Raw genomic sequence first — 26,315 nt, 5'->3', positions numbered from 1 at the left:
CAGTCCCCTTCACAAGTGTGTTTACAGGGGCTCGTCAGATTTTGTGCAGCATGTCAGCGATGTGTTTGTTTACATTCAACAGAAGAAAACTAGCAATATCAAACATACTATGGAATCAAATTAAAACAACATTAAAACAAATATTTCAAAGGACAGAGATAATGATTTGTTGAATATTTCTATGACCAGCCTGTGTAAACGCACTAGAGACATGTACCTTCACATAACTCACGGGATCACTTGAAGATAAACCACCCTAGCTTATTTCACCTGATGATTAAACACCTTAGCGCTACCTGTGGGGAAAGTTGTTGGGTAGGTTAGGTTCAGTTAGATGAGGTTAGGACGTGTAATCGTCAGGTAATATAAGCTCAGGTGTAATCTTCATATGATCCAATTTCTCTTTAAAGACTGGAAGAGACGAGGTTAAGTTTTGGCCAAACATAAGTCTCGTCTAAGTATTGTTGAATGATCTTTAAGTAAGCCAAGACTGGGTCCAGACTTCTCAAAGGTTGCATGATGATTAGTCCTCTTAATTGAAGATTTATTAACTACACATAATTAATGAATTTACATAAAACACAATAAGTTCAAATAATGGAATGAAAATTTTAATGAAATATGGATACATTGACGTAGGAGAAGAAATTAAGAGAGTATTTAGAAAGAGTCTACTTTTCTTTCTGTCTTGTGTTCTGAATATATTTTTTAAGTAAGACTGATTTGTAGTCACGTTGAAGAGGTGAAGCAGAAAAAGAAGTCCGCATCATTATAAATATTATTCAAGGTTTGAGGGTAGAGAGAATCGTGTCCAATGATGGAGCCGGAACCATGGCTTTAAATCCGAAAAGAGAAGTTGAGTGAGAATGTATGTGTATGTGTTATGTTGTGGGGAGACTCGAGAAACACCCTTCATCCCCAGAAGGTGTATATTGAGGAAGTGTATAAAGGAGGAGGCGATGTAAGGGTAACCATTGTTGTGGAGGTCAGTGTGGTGCCTAGGAAAGAACTTCATAAGTAAACGGGTGAATAAAGTGGTACTGAGTCTCCGTGTCATAACATATGGCAGTACTTCAGCCGGAGAGAAAGGGCCTTGCTAGCTCTATAGTAGTTGGTGTTAAGTGTACTGTAATGTTGATGAACTTTCTAGACGTTATATTTGTCATTGAACTTTAATTTAGTTTATTAATACATCTTCGTCTTCAAGGAATACTCCTCTTAAGAACCTCTGGGAGTCTGGACCACAGGAGACCATGACCGATCATCACCATAGAGACCATGATCGACCATCATCATAGAGACCATGATCGACCATCACCATAGAGACCATGATCGACCATCATCATAGAGACCATGATCGACCATCACCAGAGAGACCATGACCAACCATCACCATAGAGACCATGCCGACCATCACCGAGACCATGATCACCATCACCAGAGAGACCATGAAATCAGGCTGACCGACCATCACCACAGAGACCGGCAACCATCACCATAGAGACCATGAGCCATCACCATAGAGACCATGATCGACCATCACCAGAGAGACCATGACCGACCATCACCATAGAGACCATGACCGACCATCACCACGGGGCCGGTCGACCATGCGAAGACCGGACCGCATCACCATAGAGACCATGATCGACCATCACGAAGACCGACCGACCATCACCATAGAGAATTATGACCGACCATCACCATAGAGACCATGACAGACCATCACCATAGAGACCTGCTATGACCGACCATCACTGAGCAGAGAGATCTTTATGGACACCATCACCAGAGAGACCATGACCGACCATCACTATAGAAAGACCATGACCGACCATCACCATAGAGACCATGATCGACCATCACCAGAGAGACCATGACCGACCATCACCATAGAGACCATGACCGACCATCACCATAGAGACCATGACCGACCATCACCATAGAGACCATGATCGACCTTCACCATAGAGACCATGACCGACTTTTAACATGGAGTGTTATACCTATTTTTTAATGCAATAACGTCTCTTAAATGGATCTTTCTCGCCATAACTCCCACACTTGACGGACTCCATGGCGCTAGTCGTAATTCACTGTAGAATCAAGAGTCCAGTGTGTCATAAGTGATTCACGAAGATCACATGTTTACTCACATGTAACAATGGTGGCAATATATACAGGTCATAGACAAGCAAAAATCCTTCACAATTCTTAGATTAGGACTTCATGTATTAGTGTTTCATTTACGACATATCGGTAGTTATTCTTCAAGTGTGCAGGGTTGGTGTTCATCTACTGTGAGCGGTATGGTAGTGTTATCATTCACACTCTACGAAGACCCTGCACACTACCCACACCCGAGTCACAACCTCTGCCCACCCGTAATAGTGATCACCCAGCTTGACCTTCAACTTGGGCTTACAGAACTGTATATCCTTATACTGTAGTCCCCTAAATCACTGCCAACACACCTGAACCTTTTACCAAGTGTAGTTAAGATCCATATCCTGTTGACTATGTATTAAGGATATAACTGGTGCGGACTGACTGAGTGACTGATTCACTCATACACACTACAACACTTTCTCTCGTCCTCTCTTGAGGAGATAATGACATGATGTAACTTACCCATAATGTGTCATATAACTGTTTTGTCCCTTGTCTTCCCTGCTGTACAGGCAGTACGTGCTTACTGTTAGTTCTGCTTTGGCAGTGCTGCTACATTTGTTTATACCTTATTTGTATCTCTCAAATTTCTATTAATTTATTTTTATTTTTGTTTTGTTGACCGACTGTTTACTGTGTCCTGTCACCGGGACGCTCATTATATGACCTTCCTTTCATGTCCTTCTTATGTTTCCTCTTGTATTACCCGGATAGTTGCAAACGACACGGTCTTATATAAACAGGACAGAGTTGTACTAAAGTGCTGGATTACCGAGAAGGCTATCCCATGTTCCCTACCGTAGACTCGCACCCTTAATTAATCTATTTAAGTTGAATTTTTGTTTATTTATTCACTAACTTTTATTTACCACCTGCACTGGTACCGAGCAGGCACCCCTCCCGTACCCTCCCCTAGTCAGCCTTGCCCCTAGTGGGGCGGGGCACTAACTCCTCATATGCTGTACTACCGAGCAGGAGACTTGTTCGACATGCTGCTGCCAATGCTGAGCATCTACCAGGAATACGTGAGGAACCATCACTACAGCCTACAGGTGTTGGCCGAGTGTAAACAAAACCCACACTTCGGTGCCTTCCTCAACCGTTTAGAAAATAAACCAAACCTACAGGGCCGCACTCTGGAGACATTCCTCACCTACCCTATGCATCAGGTGAGCTCCTCATATTTCTACCACGTCCACTTACAAGTTGGTGCTTATGTTTACTTTTGTGATCCTTACTAGCTGATCTATTTCGTAAATAAGTGTGAAACTAACATTTACCAAGTAATTATTTGAGGTCATTTCTAGAGATGCTTAATTCTCATGCATGTTTCTGCAGAAGTTCAAATCTTCCGAGCCTAAAGAAGTCACCAAACTTTCCACATTCGTCTGTCCATTTTCTATTTACTCTGCGAAACTAATATTCTGGAATAGTTAATGGAGAACACGGTCTGGCTAACCTTATGAATTTCAGGTTCCATCTATCATCATTGACCTCCATGATCCCTCACACTGTTGTCTAGGAACTTCCTGTCCTCTCGCGACTTTCCGCCTCACACAACTTGCAAATGTTTAAACGTATGACATACATCACTTATTTTACAATTATATCATATTTATTCCCGCACATTCTTAATCACATGATGACACAGCCCTCGGAACAACAGACTTAAAAAACTAACAACATATGGATTGATGTGCGTGTGTGTGTGTGTGTGTGTGTGTGTGGTTCTCCAAAGCTCCTACTGTACTAAGAATATCTCGTAATTGAAAACATGAGTATGTACCCAACTGAATGGAATACGATAAAGCATAAGGCCAAAGGTAACTTTTCAGAATAACTTGAACTTCTAACACAACTAGATACGTTCACTGAGTACCAATTATTAAGGGTCAAAATTAACGTATAGAATCCTTACTTATTCTGTTTGCTAAACTTATTGCTCTTTTGTGGTAGTTATCAGTGAGGCGCATTCTACCATTTTCAGTTGCGAGATATCACCGTAAAAACCATTGAGCATTTAGACTCAGGAGGATAGTTTGCTATACAGAAAATTTATATTGCAGATCCCTCGGTACATTATCACCCTACACGAGCTATTGGCCCACACACCCCACAACCACGTAGAGAGGAAGAGCCTTGACCATGCCAGGATGCAGCTGGAAGATCTCTCCCGACAGATGCACGACGAGGCGCGTATCACTATAATCATCCCAACTTGTTTTACTTACAACTACCAAGTCATTTTTTTTATTCCTATTTTCTTTAACACATTGTACTAACAATTACAGTCAATTTTCGTCTGTACATTTAAGCTTATTTAACCTGTAATTCTCAAATCACATTTGTAAGCACATAATGCAGCGAAAACTAGTGTAAATGAAGAGCTCTTGAAGTTGATGGGTTTACTTTTCATAACTAGAGAAGCTAACGTGAATATTATCATGATTACAGATCAAAGCACACCTTTCCCTTTGTTAGTTTAACCAAACATAAATAGACAGAAAATTATATATTAAAATAATTAGTTTCAAAACTCAGTGACAACCTTTTAAGCTGTCGATAACATCGAAACATTTTGTTTATATGTAGTGTGTCTTATAATGTGAGTCTGATTTCAACGTTGTAGCGAATCTCTTTAATCATTCTTTCCTTAATATATACAACTGATCTAAAAAATATTACCCGCTATATGAAAATACTGAGTACCAAACCCTTTTAACATTAAAATGATGAATGGTGCTCGCATCTCCCACTCTGGGGTCTTCAAAATACCGTTATACAATTAAACGAAGAATAGTCTTTATACAAGGTGCTGTGATTTATATGATTATATAACGCCAGGCATGATATATATATATATATATATATATATATATATATATATATATATATATATATATATATATATATATATATATATATATATATATATATATATATATATATACGGAGCCAGAGTAGAAGGCTAGCGTGTAACTTTACAACTAATAATATTACAGGTGAGCGAGACAGAGAACATCCGGAAGAATTTGGCCATCGAAAGGATGATCGTTGAGGGTTGCGACATACTTCTCGACGTCAACCAGATGTTTGTACGTCAGGGTAAGAAGCCGGCAGCTTCAGCCGCTCTCAGTTCCTGCTTCCCAAAGGAGGCTGTGCCGTCCTTCCCCCGCAGGTCCATCGATTTTCCGCGCAAGACTACGGACCTCTTCACCAGCGAAGACGGAGAGGAATCCGGTGCAACACCCCGCTCGCAACGCTCCCACTCAACCGTCTCCTATATGAGTCGAGAGCAACAAATGGCAGCCTTTGGCAATCGGCGTCGTCTCTCCTCGTTAAGACAAAGTTCTTTAGGCAGTGCCCTTCCCTCTGTTATCAGTGGCTCTGCGGGGGCTGCTGCAGTGCGCCAAACACTCAGTTTAGGCGCTTCGCCACTTTCCCCACCGCATCCTGATACTGGCCGCCGGGCATCTGACATTCCTAGAATACGAAAGAAAAGCGTTCGTATATCAGACGAATCTTTCGATGAGTGTGAAGAATTTGCCGCCTCAGGTATCAGTGCTCAATTAGGGCCCTCAGTTTTTACCCCCTCAGCCACACCAAGCTCCTCCCCAGATGAGGATTACGCGACCAGAGTCGCCGGTCTTACTCCAGTGGAGGAACGTTCCTCTCTAGACTCTGGAGAAGACCAGCGCCCAACAGTGACCTCCTGAAAATGGACGGAATGGCTCTTGGGCCTACTCCGAGCCAACGTTTATTACTTCAATCTTGTTGTCCTTGTTAATGACATCTACTGCCATTACTGTCCACCCTTCTGGTGTTGGCGACATCTTGGGCTGACAGTCTATTTTTTTGCAGCTGGTAAATAAAGAAACAACTACCCATGAGCAGTTGGTAGCTGCAGTATCCGCACGATATACTGGGAGTTGTTCTTTAAACATTTTGTAAATGGGTTGAGCAAACGTCACTAAATGACTATTCCACACACACATATTACTTGTTTACGTAACTCGATTATCTTTCAAGTACGTAACATCGTAAATGCTGCACATATGCAACGCAGTAACTGCCGTATATACGTAATATAGTAGTGCTGTACACTGATAAAGATAATGATCTATGTGCCTATCATTTGGACAGTCCGCCATGTGGGAGCCATTGGCGAAACAAGTGGAGCAGATCGTGTTACTGATTGTTGCTAAATGTGCAGTATGTTGCGGGGCATTGAACTTGCTAGATTTATGGCTAATGAATTACATTTATATGCTTTAGCATATCATAATGGTGGCCAGTTTCGGTGCAGCAATGTAATTTTTGCAGGGGATGTAACATGAATCTGTCCATGGTCTATTGCATACACCCACTGGTGGCGATGACCGTGTACCAGGGTGAAAGAGTAAACACGCCAAAATTGGTACAGTGTGTTCGCTCCTGAAACATTGCCTGTGCTACATCTTAATACGGGAATGGTATAGATTGCTATCATCGGTACCTGCAGATATTGCTAAGGATAATACATATGAGCAATTATTCAGTAACAAAGAAACCGCTTGCTTCTGACTTTGGGTGAATTTAATATGCGCCTAACGCTGGGAATACATGTAATAATCCAAAGACTGTTTCATGTTTTCACTCCCCGTGTTCTACATGCACCAGGCTTACGCATGCTTAACCCATTAAATTTGACTATTTTTCACATATACCAAAATTTGAATGTATTTCATATTATCCACATCTCGGGCTTCTACATTTGTCCACAATCTTTACAATAGTTATTTCGTTTTCGTAATCATGTGTTATTACAGAAACCCGTCTTGGGAGTATTACATTCACAGTTATCAAAGTTAATCCATGAATTCAGTCTTAGTGTTAACTTGCTCTTGTAACGCCATGACTGCGCTATTAGGCGTGACCACAACTATTACACGCGACCATGACCAGAGGCCCAGAGCAGGAATACTGTCTCAATCATAGTCAGTGTTGGATTATGAGTGATGAAGAATATTGACCGAACCGTGAATAGTACTGAAACATAACTAAAAAAGATTGGTCAGATTAAAGCCGGAACTATTGCCCCGAACGCGGCCAAAATTCTGGCAGTGTGTGATTATTGGGTCAGATATACTCACCAGGTGTGACTCACACACATATGGCCAGGATCACCAGTTTAAGTGTGGCCATGGTGACTCGGTTAATTCGTGGCCAAGTTCTAAAACTGAGACTAATAGGTCAGCCGTGGACAATACTAGTGAGTGACCCAGGTGGTGGCCAAGACTACTAGCGCAAACGTCGTTAAAATAATTGATTCAAAGACAGTATGGCATGGCAATGGTTAAAACTTCAGCACAGGTCTTAAGGTTCATGTGTTGTTTCATAGAGAGGATGCTCATGAACATGTGCAGTTCTTGTTACCAGCTACCTAACATTTAATGTTTGATTCACATTCGTAAATACAAACACACACGCAATATATATATATATATATATATATATATATATATATATATATATATATATATATATATATATATATATATATATATATATATATATATATATATATATATATATATATATATATATATGATGTGTGTGTGTGTGTGTGTGTGTGTGTAGTTTTTCCAGTTGAATTTCAATCTTTATATAATTGAATTGTTCATAAAAAAAGTATAACTTATTTAAACAGAATAAAATACATATACGTATTGTGCTTTTAAAAATTTACTTGTTAAACTTCATTAAAAAAAGGATTTGCTCGATAACTTGTAAGATAAAATTTACCCGAGTCAATTCATTAGATGTTAAATTCATATAAAAAATCTTTAGAAGGTGCAAGATGTAAATTCTTAGCTTTCTCTCTCTCGCTTTGGGCGGCCCACGCCGGAGCACCCTCCCGCCGCTCAAACTTGACCAGTCACGTGTACCACAGTCACTTTACAGTTCATCTGAGAGTGGGTCCGTGATACAAGCTTTGGCATCGTATATCAAAACAATACTACTACGTTGTGAGAGATCATGCACGTATTGTTCACCAGACGGGTCAGGTGGTGTTGGTGTAGACCCACTGATGATGGTGGTACTAGTGGTGGTACAGACCCTCCTGTCGTGGTGGAAAATTAAGTGGTTCTGATGATACACACCTCCTGCTTATGTTAGTAGGAATGTAATGTTAATAGTGATGGTAGAGTTGAGTGATGGCTGGGGTGTTGGTGCAAACGAAACGCATCTGATGTAGTGATGGTGGATACCTATTTATGGTAGTGAGGATAGTGGTGGTTATGAAGGAAGACTGGTTATGGAAGGTTGTCGTTGGTGGTGGTTGTGGTGGTTAAGGTTGTGATGGTAATGTTGGCGATGATGCTTAAGGTGGTGATGGTATTAATGGTGGTGGTGATGGAAGTAGTAATGGTGATGACGACAGTGGTGTATGATGGCGGTAGTGGTGATGGTGATGACGGTGTTGGTGATGGTAATGACGGTAGTGGATGGTGGTGATGATGGTGGTAAGGGATGATAGACAGTAGTGGTAGAAGTAAGCAGCAGTAGTAGCATTAGTGGTGGTGGTGATCTTAACAGAACCAACCAAACGGTGCAGGCTGAAGAAACATGGGCATTGATGTAAAAAAAATTATATTAAAGGCGGAGTCACACTGGCATTCTTTCTTCAACTTTTTTGTCAACTTTCAGAAAATCTGCAACTTTTTTGGTTGTGCACTGTCACACATGTGTTTAGAACCAACTCGCCAATTTCCCTCGTTCGACAACTGTCAACAAACAAGATGGATCCAACTGACGAAGAAAGCGCAGCAATTCTACGCCTTTTTTGGTGTATGAAGAGCCCTAGTGATCCCAGAGACAGCGGCCCTGCCGTATCTGGTCCACCAAGAACTCCTCGGAGAGGGTTGTCCATACTTGGGAAATTATTTTATCTGTTGGCTCCGTCATGTTGTTATTCCTGCGTGGTCAAAATGTAAACAACAAGTGGCATTTTCTTACCCTTTTAAAATCACGAAAATAAACATAATAAAGAGTAACTTGGGGAAGAGGAGTACTAATTACTTCATAATAATTGTAGCTTTATATTTTAACAAATTAGTTATTTTTGTAACTATTTGTAGTATCAATTATAGATCTTGAGTTGACTGGTAAGTTGTCGAAGTTGTATGAGTCGTCAGTGCAGACGGTCTGTACCGTCTGACAAACAGCCATCGACAACTCCGGCGATTCGTGAAAATAAGTTGACAGTAATGAAAAAGTTGACAGTAGAAATGCTAGTGTGACGCCGCCTTAAGAAGTATTCCCGCTGTCATCCATCATAGGCAATTGAGGTGTGTTTTTAGGCGAATGTCACCTTTGTTTGATAGCTTGTTCTCTGCCCACCTATCTCAAGTTTTGTATTTGCTACTGAATTTTACGCTGCTAAGACGGGGAACGTGGTGCCAGTCTTATCTTGTTGTGACTGTTAAATATTGCATGTCAGTTTAAAAATCAAATACAGTTTCTATCTCACTTCGGTGTTCATCCAAATACTCATCACTGATACGGTTGCAAAATTCTTCACAAACTTTACCTTTACTTTAAATATGATGGTACAGGACATGTATTTTATAAAAGTATGTTTATATTTTTACTTGTACGTCAACACACATCTAAATAAAATCTTATTAGTTGTGTCGAATTTCACAAAGAAAGGATATAGCTATAGATGCATTCAGGGTCATCGAGAAATAATGCCGAGATTTCAATATTTAACCATTTTAAATCTTGGTATTCTTTTTTAGTTTCTTTAAAACATGATCGATTAATGGTGTAAATGTTAAAGTAATTTTATGAACAAATTTAATAATCTTTCATAAAAAAGTTGAGTCGTGAATGCCTACATACTTATTATTTTTACAGTAATCGTACCATCTTCGCATCTCATAATGTTATTTCTCGTGTTAAATCTTACAACTTACACAAGGAATAAGTTTAGTAATGAAGGTTTCAGTATACTCGGCAACTATCCATACCAAAGCGCCATATCATCCAACCACTTCAGGTGGCAACCGCTACACTTTTGTTATATTCAAGTTGTTTCACAAGAGTACGTCATGCAAATCAGTTTAAGGGGTCATGTTATGCATTCAGATTTGGCTCTATACTGTTTATGGAAGCTGAGGGTGTCTGTGTGTAAAGATGGCGTTTATAGCGTGTCTTTGAGCCCCAATATTAATGACATATCAACTATAAAACCCTGAACTTCAAACATTTAGCTACAGAGTAACGAGTGTTGGGGAGATGTGTATATTTCCCAAGTACGTTTGAACATCTGTACGTGTTTAAATGTCATTTCAGAAATGTTCAGAAATTCAACGTTAACATGAATGATTTAATGACCAAAGACACACAATGAACATCCTATTTACACACACACACACACACACAGTGATTCCGTAAACAGCGTAGTGTCAATGTAAACCCCTGACATGACCACCTTAAACACATTCCTGGATCAGGGCAACTTTCCACTTTGATCTTAACTCTTCTGCATCAGTTGTTCGTACATCTTCTCGGCCAATAGGTAAGAAGATTCACAATTTTCTCTTTAAAAACGAAAGTAGTAGGTCATGTTACCTTTTTGCTATGTAAATCTAAATACAAAACGTGCGTGATAGGTGATAGCAACGCGCGATTCTTCTTATTGCTTATAGAGAAGGAACTTTTCCCAAAGGCTCTTGTTAACTGACAATAAATCTCACTACATTAATCACGTATTACATAGTTAAGACCACGCACAAGAATTCTTTGCTCTTTATAATAATTAATAGAGTTAGAGTGAACATGGTATTATAAGTCAAAAAGCAAGTGAAGGTCAACTTCATCCAGCGGTCGATGTTAAATTTCCATTACAACACAGGGGGACTGACGGTCGAGGTAGAAATCTGCTTGTGGATTTCAAAGTTATAATATGTGTTTAACAGTGTGTTCCATTTATGACACATGTTCTATTGTTATTAGAAATTTTTAAATAATTATTTACTTTTGTATGGCTTACAGGATATAGTGCATCTCAGGCAATAAGTTGGAATTAAAAACACCTCTTGAGCATTATCATCTCCAGTGAGAGTTTCTAGTAAAACTATCAGTGATCTTGTTGATGGTTTTTACCTATGTTAATTACCTGAGCGAGCTCTGTCTGTCTGCCACACGTGTCGTCCTGAGTGTCAATGTGTATGTCACTCAGGTTTGTGGCCGTGTGGTAGGCCTTAAACCTTAACACTCTGTCTTTCCTAAGTGCTGGCAATACTCATGTCTTTATGTACAACCACCTCATGAGAATAACACCTCACTAATTACTGCCTTTGAAACTTTTGTACAAGTGGGAGCCAGGAGTCTTTTAACTGATATGTTACAACTATTATTTGAACCTTTGCATGATAAAACTTTGATCTGAGCTTTCTATACATGCTTGAAATATGACTTGCAATAATTGTACAATAAATATTATAAATTGATCTCGAGCTTTAGGACAGTGTGAATGGCTTATTGTGACTAATACAGTACTGTGTATTTCGTCAATATTTATGTTTCAAATGTTTTAATTGTTTTAGTTGTTTGTGTTTTGTTTCGTGAATGAACCAGGGTATATATGCAATAAATGTATGATTAGATGAAGGAAATGTGATGATTATGACAATAATAACATGAGAATATTGGAAGGAAGTATACCATAACCACGAAGATGTCCGTAATGTTTATACTGGTATACAACGGCTGTGAGGACACCCAAAATATATATATATATATATATATATATATATATATATATATATATATATATATATATATATATATATATATATATATATATATATGTCATATTTCCTATATTTTACATATAGCACCAGTTGTGAAAAGCATAAATCAAAAAGACACATTATGCTAGCGAGTGACGATGGTGTTTGGCAATGTTTCGGTAGTGTAACAGCATTAAGGTAATGTACAGTACATGAGTTGCGGTAATTTGTACGTAAGTTTGGGCAATGTATATGCTACTGAAATGTATATACGTTACGTATTGTACAGTATCTAAGTTGCAGTAATGTGCATGAGTTCCGGTATTCAACATGCAGCGTAGTTCACAGATAATTTTCTAAAGTACTCAAAATCTGTACCAGTTGTTAAGAGTGTTGGACAAAGATCTGAGAGCATGTTCACCTGCGATATTTATACCGTGTACCAAACTTTACTGACAGCGTGTGAAAAATGCTCGAATAGACAGTAATATCCTGTTTATTTTTGTGCTATTTTCTTTGTATGGTACATTAAACAAGCTGTCCCAACGTTGAGTCGACTGGAGGCTATACAATTTTGCTGTGATAACTGTGTTTTTCGGTATGTTAGTTGTCCGTTCATTATTATCACTGTGGTGGCTGATATTCTAAATACGACTGCTCTATTTTTCACTACGATAGCTGTACACTCGTTACCAATATTCTACCTTCCCGATAGCTGTAGGTTTATTATGATAGCTGTATTTGTAGTGTGGTATTCGTATATCATCACTGCAGCATCTAGACCGTTCCCTTAGTAGATATATTTTTACTATGATACCTATACTTTAACTAACAAGAGCTGTGCTATATTTTCGCCGCGATAACGATATACGTTAACGGCAAATGGCTAAACTTATACTATGATCGCTGTTCTTTCAGTATGTCAGATCAACCTTTAGTGTGATGGCTGTAACTAGATTGTAAATCTGTGCTTTCACCAAAACAGTGGCACATTTTGAAAAAGTAAGGTATTTTATGTTGAAGACTGAATGGGTTACGAGGTACTGAGTGAGAATATAATATGCTTATCATAATCACTAAACTTTTGTACTCCAGCAAAATTTGTATGCGACAAAATGGACTGAAAAAGTGATTGTCGCTGCGTAGTCATATACTGTACTGTACATTGTTGTGCCACGAGTTAAAGTAATACTAGTGTTTAGCAGCTAAACTATTATTACGGTACAATAGTCGTAAAAAGTAGGGTATCCTTATACCCACGATATAAGTACTGCAAACTATGTGTCAATGAATTAGTCAATTCCACCAGAACACAAGCAAACCACCATTTCGTTAATTTTCACTTGGTATGCGTTAAGTCCAGGCATTCCCGGTAATTTGAGAAAAATGGACAGAAATCGAAGTTAAGGTCCAGATAGGAAAGGTGCACACGATACCAAGGATCTTGTGTATGTGTCCTCGGCGAGAGTCAGTATAAGGTGTACAGTGTTTAACTTTATATTGAGAATAAGTTAAACGGATAAGCTCAGCTGCCGTGAATACTGTATGGAAGTTGTGTGTGACCATGGAAAACAGGTGTGTGACACTGAGTCAGAAACACTGGCTCATTTAGTATAGAATTACAAAATATTTTGTTGTGTTGAATTTCAAAGAATTTAAGGTTGTTAGTATAAGGAAAACTCAATCATGACCAATATTGATCAAGTTATAATTATACCAAAATATTTATAGTATTTTCTATTATGAAAATTGCATTATACTACATAAAAATAATGACTCGCTTCCCGTCTGAGAGAGAAGCGTCGTGTAAATGTAATGAAGCACTCGTGCACATAGGAGAAAGCACCTTAATGAGAGTCATTAATATCCATTCCAGTCGATTAGGAATTAATAGTTATATCAGACCTCCAGGTGGCTTACTTATGCACACATTAAACCACAAGTAAGAATTTATAACTGGGATGCGTGTCAGCTATTTGAATCAATCAGTTCAGTATATGGACACCAGTGTTCATCACTTATGTAATATTATAAAATATAAAACTTAGTCTTATGCTAATCTCACATTATCAAAAGTGACTGCTATATAAAAAAATATCGTCAAAGCAATCAAACAACGTTATTAAAATACTGTACCCTCTATCTTTTTATACCACTCGTTAAGCGAATTAATCAAAATATTTATTTTTAGATATATAAAGATCCTTTACACCATGTATATATATATATATATATGTATATATATATATATATATATATATATATATATATATATATATATATATATATATATATATATATATATATATATATATATATATATACACAGGTTGACAATCCCTTATCCGAAATCCTTGGGGCCAGAGGCATTTCGGATTTCGGAATTTTTCGGTTTTCAGAATTTTTTTTTTTTTTATGTGTATTAGCCCACCCGGTCATAGATCAATGACCCACATCAAGGCCTGGGGGCGAAAATATAATCAAAATTATAATAATAATAATAATAATAATAATAATAATAATAATAATAATAATAACTTCATAGGTCTTGGTCGTGTTTCTCACTTTTGATATTTTTTTCATTCTTGTATTTCTTTATTATTATTATTTTATTATTATTATTATCATTATTATTATTATTACTATTATTATTATTATAAATTATTATTATTATTACTGTTATCACATTATTTTATTTTGGTATATTTTTATTACAATTTTTATTTACTATGAATAATTATTATTATTATAATTATTATTACTATTACATTTTCGCCCCCCAGGCCCTGATGTGGGTCAGTGATCTATGCCCGGGTAGGCTAATCCCTGCTAAAAAGAAAAAAGAAAAAAAATGGCTCCACAAAAGAAAAAGCTTTGGTTTTTAGAGCTTTTCGGTTTTCGGAATTTCGGATAAAGGGTTGTCAATATATATATATATATATATATATATATATATATATATATATATATATATATATATATATATATATATATATATATATAACAAGTGCATGTGAGATGTGCATGATGCTTTTAAACAGCATGAAGCATGAAAAACATGCTTATGTTGTGACAAGAAAATGGAAATTAATTTGCTTATTAAATTACTGAAACAGAATTCAATATTTCAAAATTTACCAACACGTTCAGTAGTTCATTTAACTGTCTCAATGAAGATATTATAAATTCCAGTACAGTATATCCCAACTCCGCCCACTGTAGTCTCAACAGTAACTACAGTTCAATAGGTATGTTTGATTTAATCACCATACACCATTGCAAGTATTAACTAAGTTAAATGTCTATTTAAAAATGTTCACATTAATAAACTCAGTATCCAGAAAGGTATGAACCAAATTCTGTAGATACATACGTAGGTGTACTAATCACTCAAACTCCTTGTGAAGTGATGTGAACTTAATTCGACTAGTATGAGTACATTTGGGAAAAACTGACGAAGTTTATCTCTATATAAAACATATACTGTATATACATAAAAGTCCAAATTCCCAACATAACTACCAACTATGAAAAATTTGACAAAAGGAAGTCTACGATTAGTGTGCCAGTCACAATACATGCACTTATGAATCCTTTTGAAGCGGCAGCGGCTTTTTGTTGGTATTATAATGTGGTGTTGTTATTTCACATAATAAATCATACTTACCCTAAGATACATTTTTTTTCACTCAGAAACTAAATACAAATGGTAATCAGAATTACGAAGAGCAGAAACGTCCAATATTATTTACCACGTTTTCGGTTCATTTACCCTGTAAAAGTGTAGATAATGTTATACCGTGAATTCGTCTGCTACAGCAGCGGACGTGTACAAATATTGAATTAAAATTCACTTCCCGGTAAATGTATATACCCATTTTCCGGTACTGCAACGTTTCCGGTTACAGTACTGTACAGTGCATTAAGTACTGTAGCACAAATATCCCAATTTTATTAGTTATTATTGAAATACGATGATATAAACTACTTCCCCCGTTTGCCTACATTAAAATAAATTCAGTTCGTGTAAATGCCGTAATAAGATTTTGGAATGAAGTGGGGAAGTGTGTGGAAGTATTTTGAGTGGGAGAAACGGGAACCCACAGGCGTAACCAGAATTAGGGTTGCCTGGTCGTGTGACAAGGCTGTTCGCGCTCCTAAATATTTAATACACAACGTCCTGGATAGCGTTAACAATCTAGAGGTTCTACTAATTCTTATTTTGTGTATGTACTTTTAAGAAACTGGTATAAATGTTGTTTAAAAGCTCTTTGTGTGAACCGGTGGCATTTCCCGTCAAAATAAGTGAGTCTGGCTGTTGTTCCGTATATCGCATTTATGTAAATGTTCTTGTGAATGAGATGTATGTGGGTGTTCGTAACTTGTTATTAGACATGTAGTAGAATAGATATAAAAGTGAAGCGTAATTTTTTTGACACTGAAAAAGCGATATAACCGTTTGCTCAGGCAGCAAGGCTGGCCTCTGAACCTCGGAGATATAACTCTTAATGAATTAAAATAAATTTTTAATGATCTATTCCAGTTATATTTGAGCAACAGATACAACTAATTCGTCCTCACCAAGTATTTTTTATAATTGATTGTTAATTCGTTAATGAATAAAGGCTCGATGAGTTAGTTTTAAATTAATCCATTACTCCTGGTCTCCACTTCACTTCGAGTCCAAACTTCTTACTGATTGTAGTAGATAATTCAAGGTTCTTCGTTAATTTTTTGAAGAATTTCTTTAAGGGGACTTTTCAGGTGTGAAAAGCCGTTACTGCTATACACGTCCCCACCGCACGAGAATGTTAGTAATTCTGATGCTGGCATGTGTCTGTCTTGTGTCTTGCCTCGCCTTCCAGAATCCCAGGTAAAAAAAAAACAGGTTGTTTCCTATTAACTGTTGTTTCTTAATAGTATAAGATTATCTGTTAACAACAGAATTATCGTATGTCACTTGCAAGTTCCAGTATTTGTTTACGATTTTCTTTAGATTTTTTTTTTTTTTTTTTTTTTTACATTCTAGAATGCGAGGCTATTTACTCTGCACCTCCTCCAGTGGGCAGGCGGATGTGAGTCACAAAATCTAGAGATCTGTATTTTCTATACAAACTTAAATATATTCTTGGAAAAATAAATAAATATTTGGATATTTATGCATGTTTTCCTTATAATACCAAACTCCTGAGTCCCACTTATACATTTCAAAAAAATGAAAGGTGATGTACAAAAGAAGACCATATATGTATTACTGCATATGTGTATAATTTTAATCAAATGTCGAAGATCTGTAATAAATTACCTTTTTGTTAATCGTCAAAGTAGAGATATTGTCAGGCTTGTTGGGTGACGAAATTTTTATTATAATTTTTTCTACACATATCTAACATATTTAGCACTTTACTCTGGGGCGATGACATGCTCTGGAACTGAAATTGGTGGATATTAATGGTTGTGCTTGTAAGGGCATATGGTGGCACTATCTCTTGCTTAGATACTATGATGTGCTAGCTATTTCTTGACACGAAGAATACCCAGCAGCCTATCTCTCTATACCTACGAGTGCTACTTAAGGCGGAACTACAATACAGTATAACAGTTTAATATAACTTTTTACAGGATCTGTTCTCAGCATTACCTAATACCATACTTTCTTGGTCCTATACTGTTTAAGGACAAGACAAGTTATTTTCTAATTGTTTTTTAACGTAATCACAGACATTAGTGATTGTTGCTTTTCCTGGTGACATTTAGAGACTAATAGTTTCATTACGCCATTGTATCAGTATCTTTTATTAGAGGAATAGTCCTTAACTCCTAAAGTAAGCCAACTCATGACGACAGACATGAGGTAATGGTGAATAACCAAAATATACAAGTAACTCATAGTACCTTGTTCCCGCCTAAGTTCCTGTCTTGGTACAGTGTCACCATACATTTAAACTGACTTGTTATTAAATCACTGAGTCTACGTTAAGGCGTGTGAAATATATTTGCAGTAAGTACCTACTTTGCATACAGTATTTTGACAACATAAGCACTGAAGCCAAATTAGGTGAAAATCGAACGACCATTGGCTGAATTTACGCGTTGACACACACACACTCACGTAGCTATGAGTCCTAGAAAAATTAAACCTAAAGCGAACATGGCTAGTCTGCCAGTATCCTAAAGAAATGTAACAGTAAAAGAAATTTATCGAAAACATCTTCACAAAAAAAAAAAAAATGCTGCTGCTATGAATCCCAGAAATTATCCAAGCTGTAAACAAAATTAAAGAGCATCAATATACTTCGTCTCCACTGTAATGTTCTTCTTGTTTTATTCTGTGGGTTGACAGTTATATATAAACTTGACTCTGATCATATTATAATGTATCCCAAATTACAGGAGTCAAACTTCTATAAAAAATCATCCCTATTTTTGAGAGCTTAAAGGGTCGTAAACTCAGGCCCTGACTATTTTTTTTTTATCACCTGATACACGCGCCATGTTAAGCTGAAATTGGTTTACTTATTTCTGAGGTGTATGGTAAAAGACAAGCATTGATGACATAGTTCACCAAAATCTGTAAAAAAAATAAAAAAAATAAGATAAGTTTATCAGATGTTGACATATTTTGTCAATTGATACGGCATAAGAGACGAGACCTTGACCTTTGACTTCTGCGACAATTTATTGACTTCCTTTACTGGCTAACAACCTAATCACTTGAAGAGATTCCATTAAAGGTTACTGGTGTTGATAACACACACACACACACACAACGCACACACACGCGCGCGCACACACAAACACACACACAGTAAAACTACCAACTCAAGCAATGGCACCACTAAGACGTGTATCAGTGACATAAGTACCGCCTACACGTCACAAAAACTACGCCAGTTACCGCGATAACACCTGTAATTCTTTTATAATTACAATAATAACTAGGAACACCTAATTCCACTATCACTACATCAGTTATGCCAGATAGTGTGTTGTGTACTATTATTCTTCGTAAATTGCTGCACGTGATTACACTACTTACTACAGATACTCATACACTCAGTACACACAGTAATTAAGATAATTACAACACAGACCTTCCATCGTTACAGTAGAGTATAATGTAACACAACGCAACACAGCCCAACTAAACAACACAACCCAGAACAACACCACACAGTACAACACAGCACAGAACAACACAGAACAGTACAATATAGCATAACACAGTACAACACTATACAACACAGCATAAATCAACACAACACAACACAGCACAGTACAACACATCACAACACAACACAACACAACAAAAGACAACACAACAAAAGACAACACAATACTGCCTGGAAATGCCATCACTTAGAAATCTGCTGTTGTTGTCAATACATTCACTCTGACAACAAAATTGACGTTTATTTATCCCTGACAACAATCACCGCCTTACTAATGACCCTGACAACACCTGCCACCACACTAATGACCCTGACATCAATCACCGCCTCACTAATGACCCTGACAACACCAGCCACCACACTAATGACCCTGACATCAATCACCGCCTTACTAATGACCCTGACAACACCTGCCACCACACTAATGACCCTGACATCAATCACCGCCTTACTAATGACCCTGACAACAATCACCACCTTACTAATGACCCTGACACTCACCACCTCACTAATAACCCTGATAACACCTGCCACCACATTAATGACCCTGACAACAATCACCACCTCACTAAAGACCCTGACAACAATGCCACCCCACTAATGACCCACAGAAACAATCACCCACCACTACATGACCCACAAATAACAATCACCACCCCCACTAATGACCTGACAGCACCTGCCACCACACTAATGACCCTGACATCGTCACCACCTCACTAATGACCCTGACACTCACCACCTCACTAGCCGGCCTGGACAACACTCACCACCTCACTATTGACCCTGACAGCACCTGCCTGCACTGTAAGCCTGACAACACCTGCCCTCACCTAGCCCAAGCCCTGACACACCCACCACTAGCTGACCCTGACCTCACCACCTCACTAGCCAGACCCTGACAACACCTGCCACCTCACTAGCCCAGCCCTGACACTCACCTCACTGTGGCCCTGACAACACTCACCACCTCACTAATGACCCTGACATCAATCACCACCTTACTAATGACCCTGACAACAATCACCACCTTACTAATGACCCTGACAATCACCACCTTACTAATGACCCTGACACTCACCACCTCACTAATAACCCTGATAACACCTGCCACCACATTAATGACCCTGAAAACAATCATCACCTGACTAATGACCCTGACAACACTCACCACCTCACTAATGACCCTGACAACACTCACCACCACTAATAACCCTGATAACACCTGCCACCACATTAATGACCCTGAAACAATCACCACTGACTAATGACCCTGAAAACAATCACCACCTGACTAATGACCTGACAACACTCACCACCTCACTAATGACCCTGACAACACCACCACCTCACTAATGACCCTGACATCAATCACCACCTTACTAATGGCCCTGACAACACTCACCACCTCACTAATGACCCTGACAACACTCACACCTCACTAATGACCCTGACAACACTCACCACCTCACTAATGACCCTGACAACACTCACCACCTCACTAATGACCCTGACACACCTGCCACCACCACAATGACCCTGACACTCACCACCTACTAATGACCCCACAACACTCCACCACCTCACTAATGACCCTGACAACACTCACCACCTCACTAATGACCCCTGACAACACTCACCACCTCACTAATGACCTGACAACACTCACCACCTCACTAATGACCTGACACACACTCACCACCTCACCAAGACCCTGACATCAATCACCACCTCACTAATGACCCTGACAACAATCACCACCCCACTAATGACCCTGACAACACTCACCACCTCTCAACAATGACCCTGACAACACTCCACCACCTCACTAATGACCCTGACAACTCACACCACCTCACTAATGACCCTGACAACACTCTCACCACCCCCATAATGACCATGACAACACTCACCACCCCACTAATGACCCTGACAACACTCACCACCTCACTAATGACCCTGACAACACTCACCACCACCACTAGACCCTGACAACACTCACCACCTCACTAATGACCTGACATCAATCACCACCTCACTAATGACCCTGACAACAATCACCACCTCACTAATGACCCTGACAACACTCACCACCTCACTAATGACCCTGACAACACCTGCCACCACACTAATGACCCTGACAACACCTGCCACCTCACTAAGACCCTGACACTCACCACCTCACTAATGACCCTGACAACACTCACCACCTCACTAATGACCCTGACAACACCTGCCACCTCACTAATGACCCTGACACTCACCACCTCACTAATGACCCTGACAACACTCACCACCTCACTAATGACCCTGACATCAATCACCACCTTACTAATGACCCTGACAACAATCACCACCTTACTAATGACCCTGACAATCACCACCTTACTAATGACCCTGACACTCACCACCTCACTAATAACCCTGATAACACCTGCCACCACATTAATGACCCTGAAACAATCACCACCTGACTAATGACCCTGACAACACTCACCACCTCACTAATGACCCTGACAACACTCACCACCTCACTAATGACCCTGACATCAATCACCACTTTACTAATGACCCTGACAACACTCACCACCTCACTAATGACCCTGACAACACTCACCACCTCACTAATGACCCTGACAACACTCACCACCTCACTAATGACCCTGACAACACTCACCACCACTAATGACCCTGACAACACCTGCCACCTCACTAATGACCCTGACACTCACCACCTCACTAATGACCCTGACAACACTCACCACTCACTAATGACCCTGACAACACTCACCACCTCACTAATGACCCTGACAACACTCACCACCCTCACTAATGACCCTGACAACACTCACCACCTCACTAATGACCCTGACAACACTCCCACCACCTCACTAATGACCCTGACATCAATCACCACCCTCACTAATGACCTGACAACAATCACCCCACCCCACTAATGACCCTGACAACACTCACCACCTCACTAATCGACCCTGACAACACTCACCACCACCTCACTAATGACCCTGACAACACTCACCACCTCACTAATGACCCTGACAACACTCACCACCCACTAATGACCATGACAAATCACCACCCCAATTAATGACCCTGACAACACTCACCACCTCACTAATGACCCTGACAACACTCACCACCTCACTAATGACCCTGACAACACTCACCACCTCACTAATGACTCCTGACATCAATCACCACTTCACTAATGACCCTGACAACAATCACCACCTCACATGACCCTGACAACAATCACCCCCCACTAATGACCCTGACAACACTCACCACCTCACTAATGACCCTGACAACACTCACCACCTCACTAATGACCCTGACAACACTCACCACCACACTAATGACCCTGACAACAATCACCACCTCACTAATGACCATGATAACACCTGCCACCACACTAATGACCCTGACAGCAATCACCACCACACTAATGACCCTGACAACACTCACCACCACACTAATGACCATGATAACACCTGCCACCACACTAATGACCCTGACAGCAATCACCACCACACTAATGACCCTGACAACACTCACCACCTTACTAATGACCATGATAACACCTGCCACCACACTAATGACTCTGACAACACTCACCACCTCACTAATGACCCTGACAATACCTGCCACCACACTAATGACCCTGACAACACTCACCACCTCACTAATGACCCTGACAACATAACAACACTAATAACTGTAGCGCTATACTAATTATTCTGACCACAACTGTATTTGACAACATTATTAACAGTATTATTAATCTGACAACACCTATACTGTATATACCAATGACCTGACAACATTTATACTGTATATACCAATGACCTGACAACACTTATACTGTATATACCAATGACCTGACAACACTTATGCTATATATATACCAATGACCTGACAACACTTATGCTATATATACCAATGACCTGACAACACTTATACTGTATATACCAATGACCTGACAACATTTATACTATATATATACCAATGACCTGACAACACTTCCTATGCTGTATATACCAAAATGACCTGACAACACTTATATACTGTATATACCAAATGACCATAAACATCTATATTGCTAAACCAATGACCTGACAAATACTTATGCTATATACCAAATGACCCGATTAACACTTATGCTATATATATACCAATGACCAATAAATAATTTATGCTATATATACCAATGACCGACAACACCTATGCCGTGGTATATACCAATGACCTGACAACACTTAGTGCTATATATACCAACGACCTGACAACACTTAGTGCTGTATATACCAATGACCTGGACAACACTTATGGCTATATATACCAATGACCCGACAACACTTATGCTGGGTATATACTAAATGACCTGACAACACTTTGCGCCAGTATATACCAAACGACCTGACAACACTTATGCCATATATACCAATGACCCACAACACTTTGGTGCTGTATATACCAATGACCCACAATGACTTATGCTGTATATACCAATGACCTGACAACACTTATGCTGTATATACCAATGACCTGACAACACTTATGCTATATATACCAATGACCTGACAACACTTATACTATATATACCAATGACCTGACAACACTTATGCTATATATACCAATGACCTGACAACACTTATACTATATATACCAATGACCTGACAACACTTATGCTATATATACCAATGACCTGACAACACTTATGCTGTATATACCAATGACCTGACAACACTTATGCCATATACCAATGACCTGGACAACACTTATGCTGTATATACCAAATGACCTGACAACACTTACATGCTGTATATACCAATGACCTGACAAACACTTATGCTGCAGGAAATTTGACCTGACAACACTTTATGCTATATATACCCAATGACCAATAACACTTATACTATATATACTAAATGACCTGACAACACTTATGCCATATATACCAAATGACCCTGACAACACTTATGCCGTATATACCAAATGACTTGGACAAATACCATGCCAAGGCACCAATGACCTGACAACACTTATACTATATATACCAACGACCTGACAACACTTATGCTGTATATACCAATGACCTGACAACACTTATGCTATATATACCAATGACCTGACAACACTTATGCTGTATATACCAATGACCTGACAACACTTATGCTGTATATACCAATGACCTGACAACACTTATGCTATATATACCAATGACCTGACAACACTTATGCTATATATACCAATGACCTGACAACACTTATGCTGTATATACCAATGACCTGACAACACTTATGCTATATATACCAATGACCTGACCTCACTTATACTATATATACCAATGACCTGACAACACTTATGCTATATATACCAATGACCTGACAACACTTATGCTATATATACCAATGACCTGACAACACTTATACTATATATACCAATGACCTGACAACACTTATACTATATATACCAATGACCTGACAACACTTATGCTATATATACCAATGACCTGACAACATTTATACTATATATACCAATGACCTGACAACACTTATGCTGTATAATAATAATAATAATAATAATAATAATAATAATAATAATAATTAACGGTTTATTGAAAAAGTCCTGCAGCCCGAAGGCTGAAAATATACATTGGACATAAATGACTTATTACATACATTGGTGGTTTAACAAAAGCCTTCATTAGAGAAAGGTAAAGGAACATACAGTGAACAAACAGATTAATGTAGGTGTTGAACAGCAAAAACGTAGTGTAGTAACTCCCTCCCAGATGGTGTTAGGAGGGACCTTCACGTGGTGTAGTAGTTCCCTCACAGATGGTGTTATGAGGGGCTTCACGTGGTGTAGTAATTCCCTCACAGATGGTGTTATGAGGGGCCTCACGTGGTGTAGTAATTCCCTCACAGATGGTGTTATGAGGGGCCTCACGTGTGTGTGTGTGTGTGTGTGTGTAATAATAATAATAATAATTAACGGTTTATTGAAAGAGCTTGGCAGCCAGAAGGCTGAAAATATACAGTTACATATTTGGGGAATGGGTTACGAATTACAAATAGTATACAAGTAACATAAGTGACACAAATAAGACATATAATAACTTAGATGGGGATCAGCTCAAACTACAGTTCATTTCAACATAGTGACAGTGTAAGGAGCAGTGTTTACTGGGAGTGAATACACTGATTTATTACAAGTTATTGATAATCTTTACAATGGTTGGGACTGGGCTGTTCTTATAGCGATCAGTTCGTGCACATATGGGCTGGATGCGGTTGTGGTGTCGAACAGCAATTCTCGGACAAGGGATCTCAGGGGGTAGTAGGAGCCGGTGTCGGGGATGGTGTAGAAACTTCTTACCAAATTTGCAGATGCGGTCGTGGTGATGGTCAGTGAGAGTCGAAAGGGTCAGTGTGTTGAGCGCTTCTTGATATGTGGAGTAGGAAGGGGAGAGAATAATCTTGCACGCCCTCTTTTGCACTTTTTCTAGGCGTTTACATTGTGTGGCATTTAGGGAGGAAGACCAGGTGGGGGAGGCATAGGTGAGCTTGGGAAGTATGAATGTTGTGTAAACACTGAGAGCTCGTGTGCAGGAACTCCGAGGACGGAGTCGGCCCGGAGGAGGTGGGGAGACAGAGCTGGAGGATTTGACAGCTTCACTGACGTGTGGTTTCAGCATTTAGTTTATTTGTCTATGGTGACCGAGGAGCTTCGTGGAATCTACAACCTGGAGTGTGTTCGGACCTAAAGTAATGGAAGGAGGTGGGACAATGTCGGAGGAGAGGTTGATGTGCATAACCATGGTCTTGGTATGGTTGATGGTGACATAGTTGTTGGTGGCCCAGTTTAGGAGACTGTTCACTAAATCCTGAAGGGCGGTATAGTCGGGAGCAGAATTGTTGACGCTGATCTCAATGGTAGAGTCGTCGACATATTTCCAGCGAGCAGGGGTTTCTCTTAGGGCATCATTGATGAGCATAAGGAAGCAGAGTGGTCCCATCTTGGTGCCTTGGGGGACGCCACAGGTGAGTGACTGAAAGGTGGAGACAGCCCCTCGGAAGCGTACAGCTTGGCATCGGTCACTGAGGAAGTCTATAAGCCATGGTATGAGACTTCTCCGAAGCGGTCAATAACTGTTGATATTCAGTTA

The 26,315-nt window shown here is 39.1% G+C and overlaps 1 protein-coding gene across 4 annotated transcripts in view; it reads left to right on the top strand.

Moving 5' to 3' along the window:
- Positions 1 to 26,315, top strand: part of LOC121857809 (ras-specific guanine nucleotide-releasing factor 2-like) — a 140,549-nt gene that overhangs the window by 78,108 nt on the left and 36,126 nt on the right. For all 4 annotated transcript variants that reach the window (XM_042354050.1, XM_042354049.1, XM_042354048.1 and 1 more), the window contains 3 exons: positions 3,145 to 3,338; positions 4,236 to 4,361; positions 5,172 to 5,274. In XM_042354050.1, coding sequence (XP_042209984.1) covers positions 3,145 to 3,338; positions 4,236 to 4,361; positions 5,172 to 5,274 — 423 coding nt within the window. The remainder of the gene's footprint in view (positions 1 to 3,144; positions 3,339 to 4,235; positions 4,362 to 5,171; positions 5,275 to 26,315) is intronic.

This window comes from Homarus americanus, unplaced genomic scaffold (assembly GCF_018991925.1).
Source record: "Homarus americanus isolate GMGI-L3 unplaced genomic scaffold, GMGI_Hamer_2.0 scaffold16712, whole genome shotgun sequence".
NCBI lineage: Eukaryota > Metazoa > Arthropoda > Malacostraca > Decapoda > Nephropidae > Homarus > Homarus americanus.
This window is presented reverse-complemented; position numbering and strand designations above follow the sequence as displayed.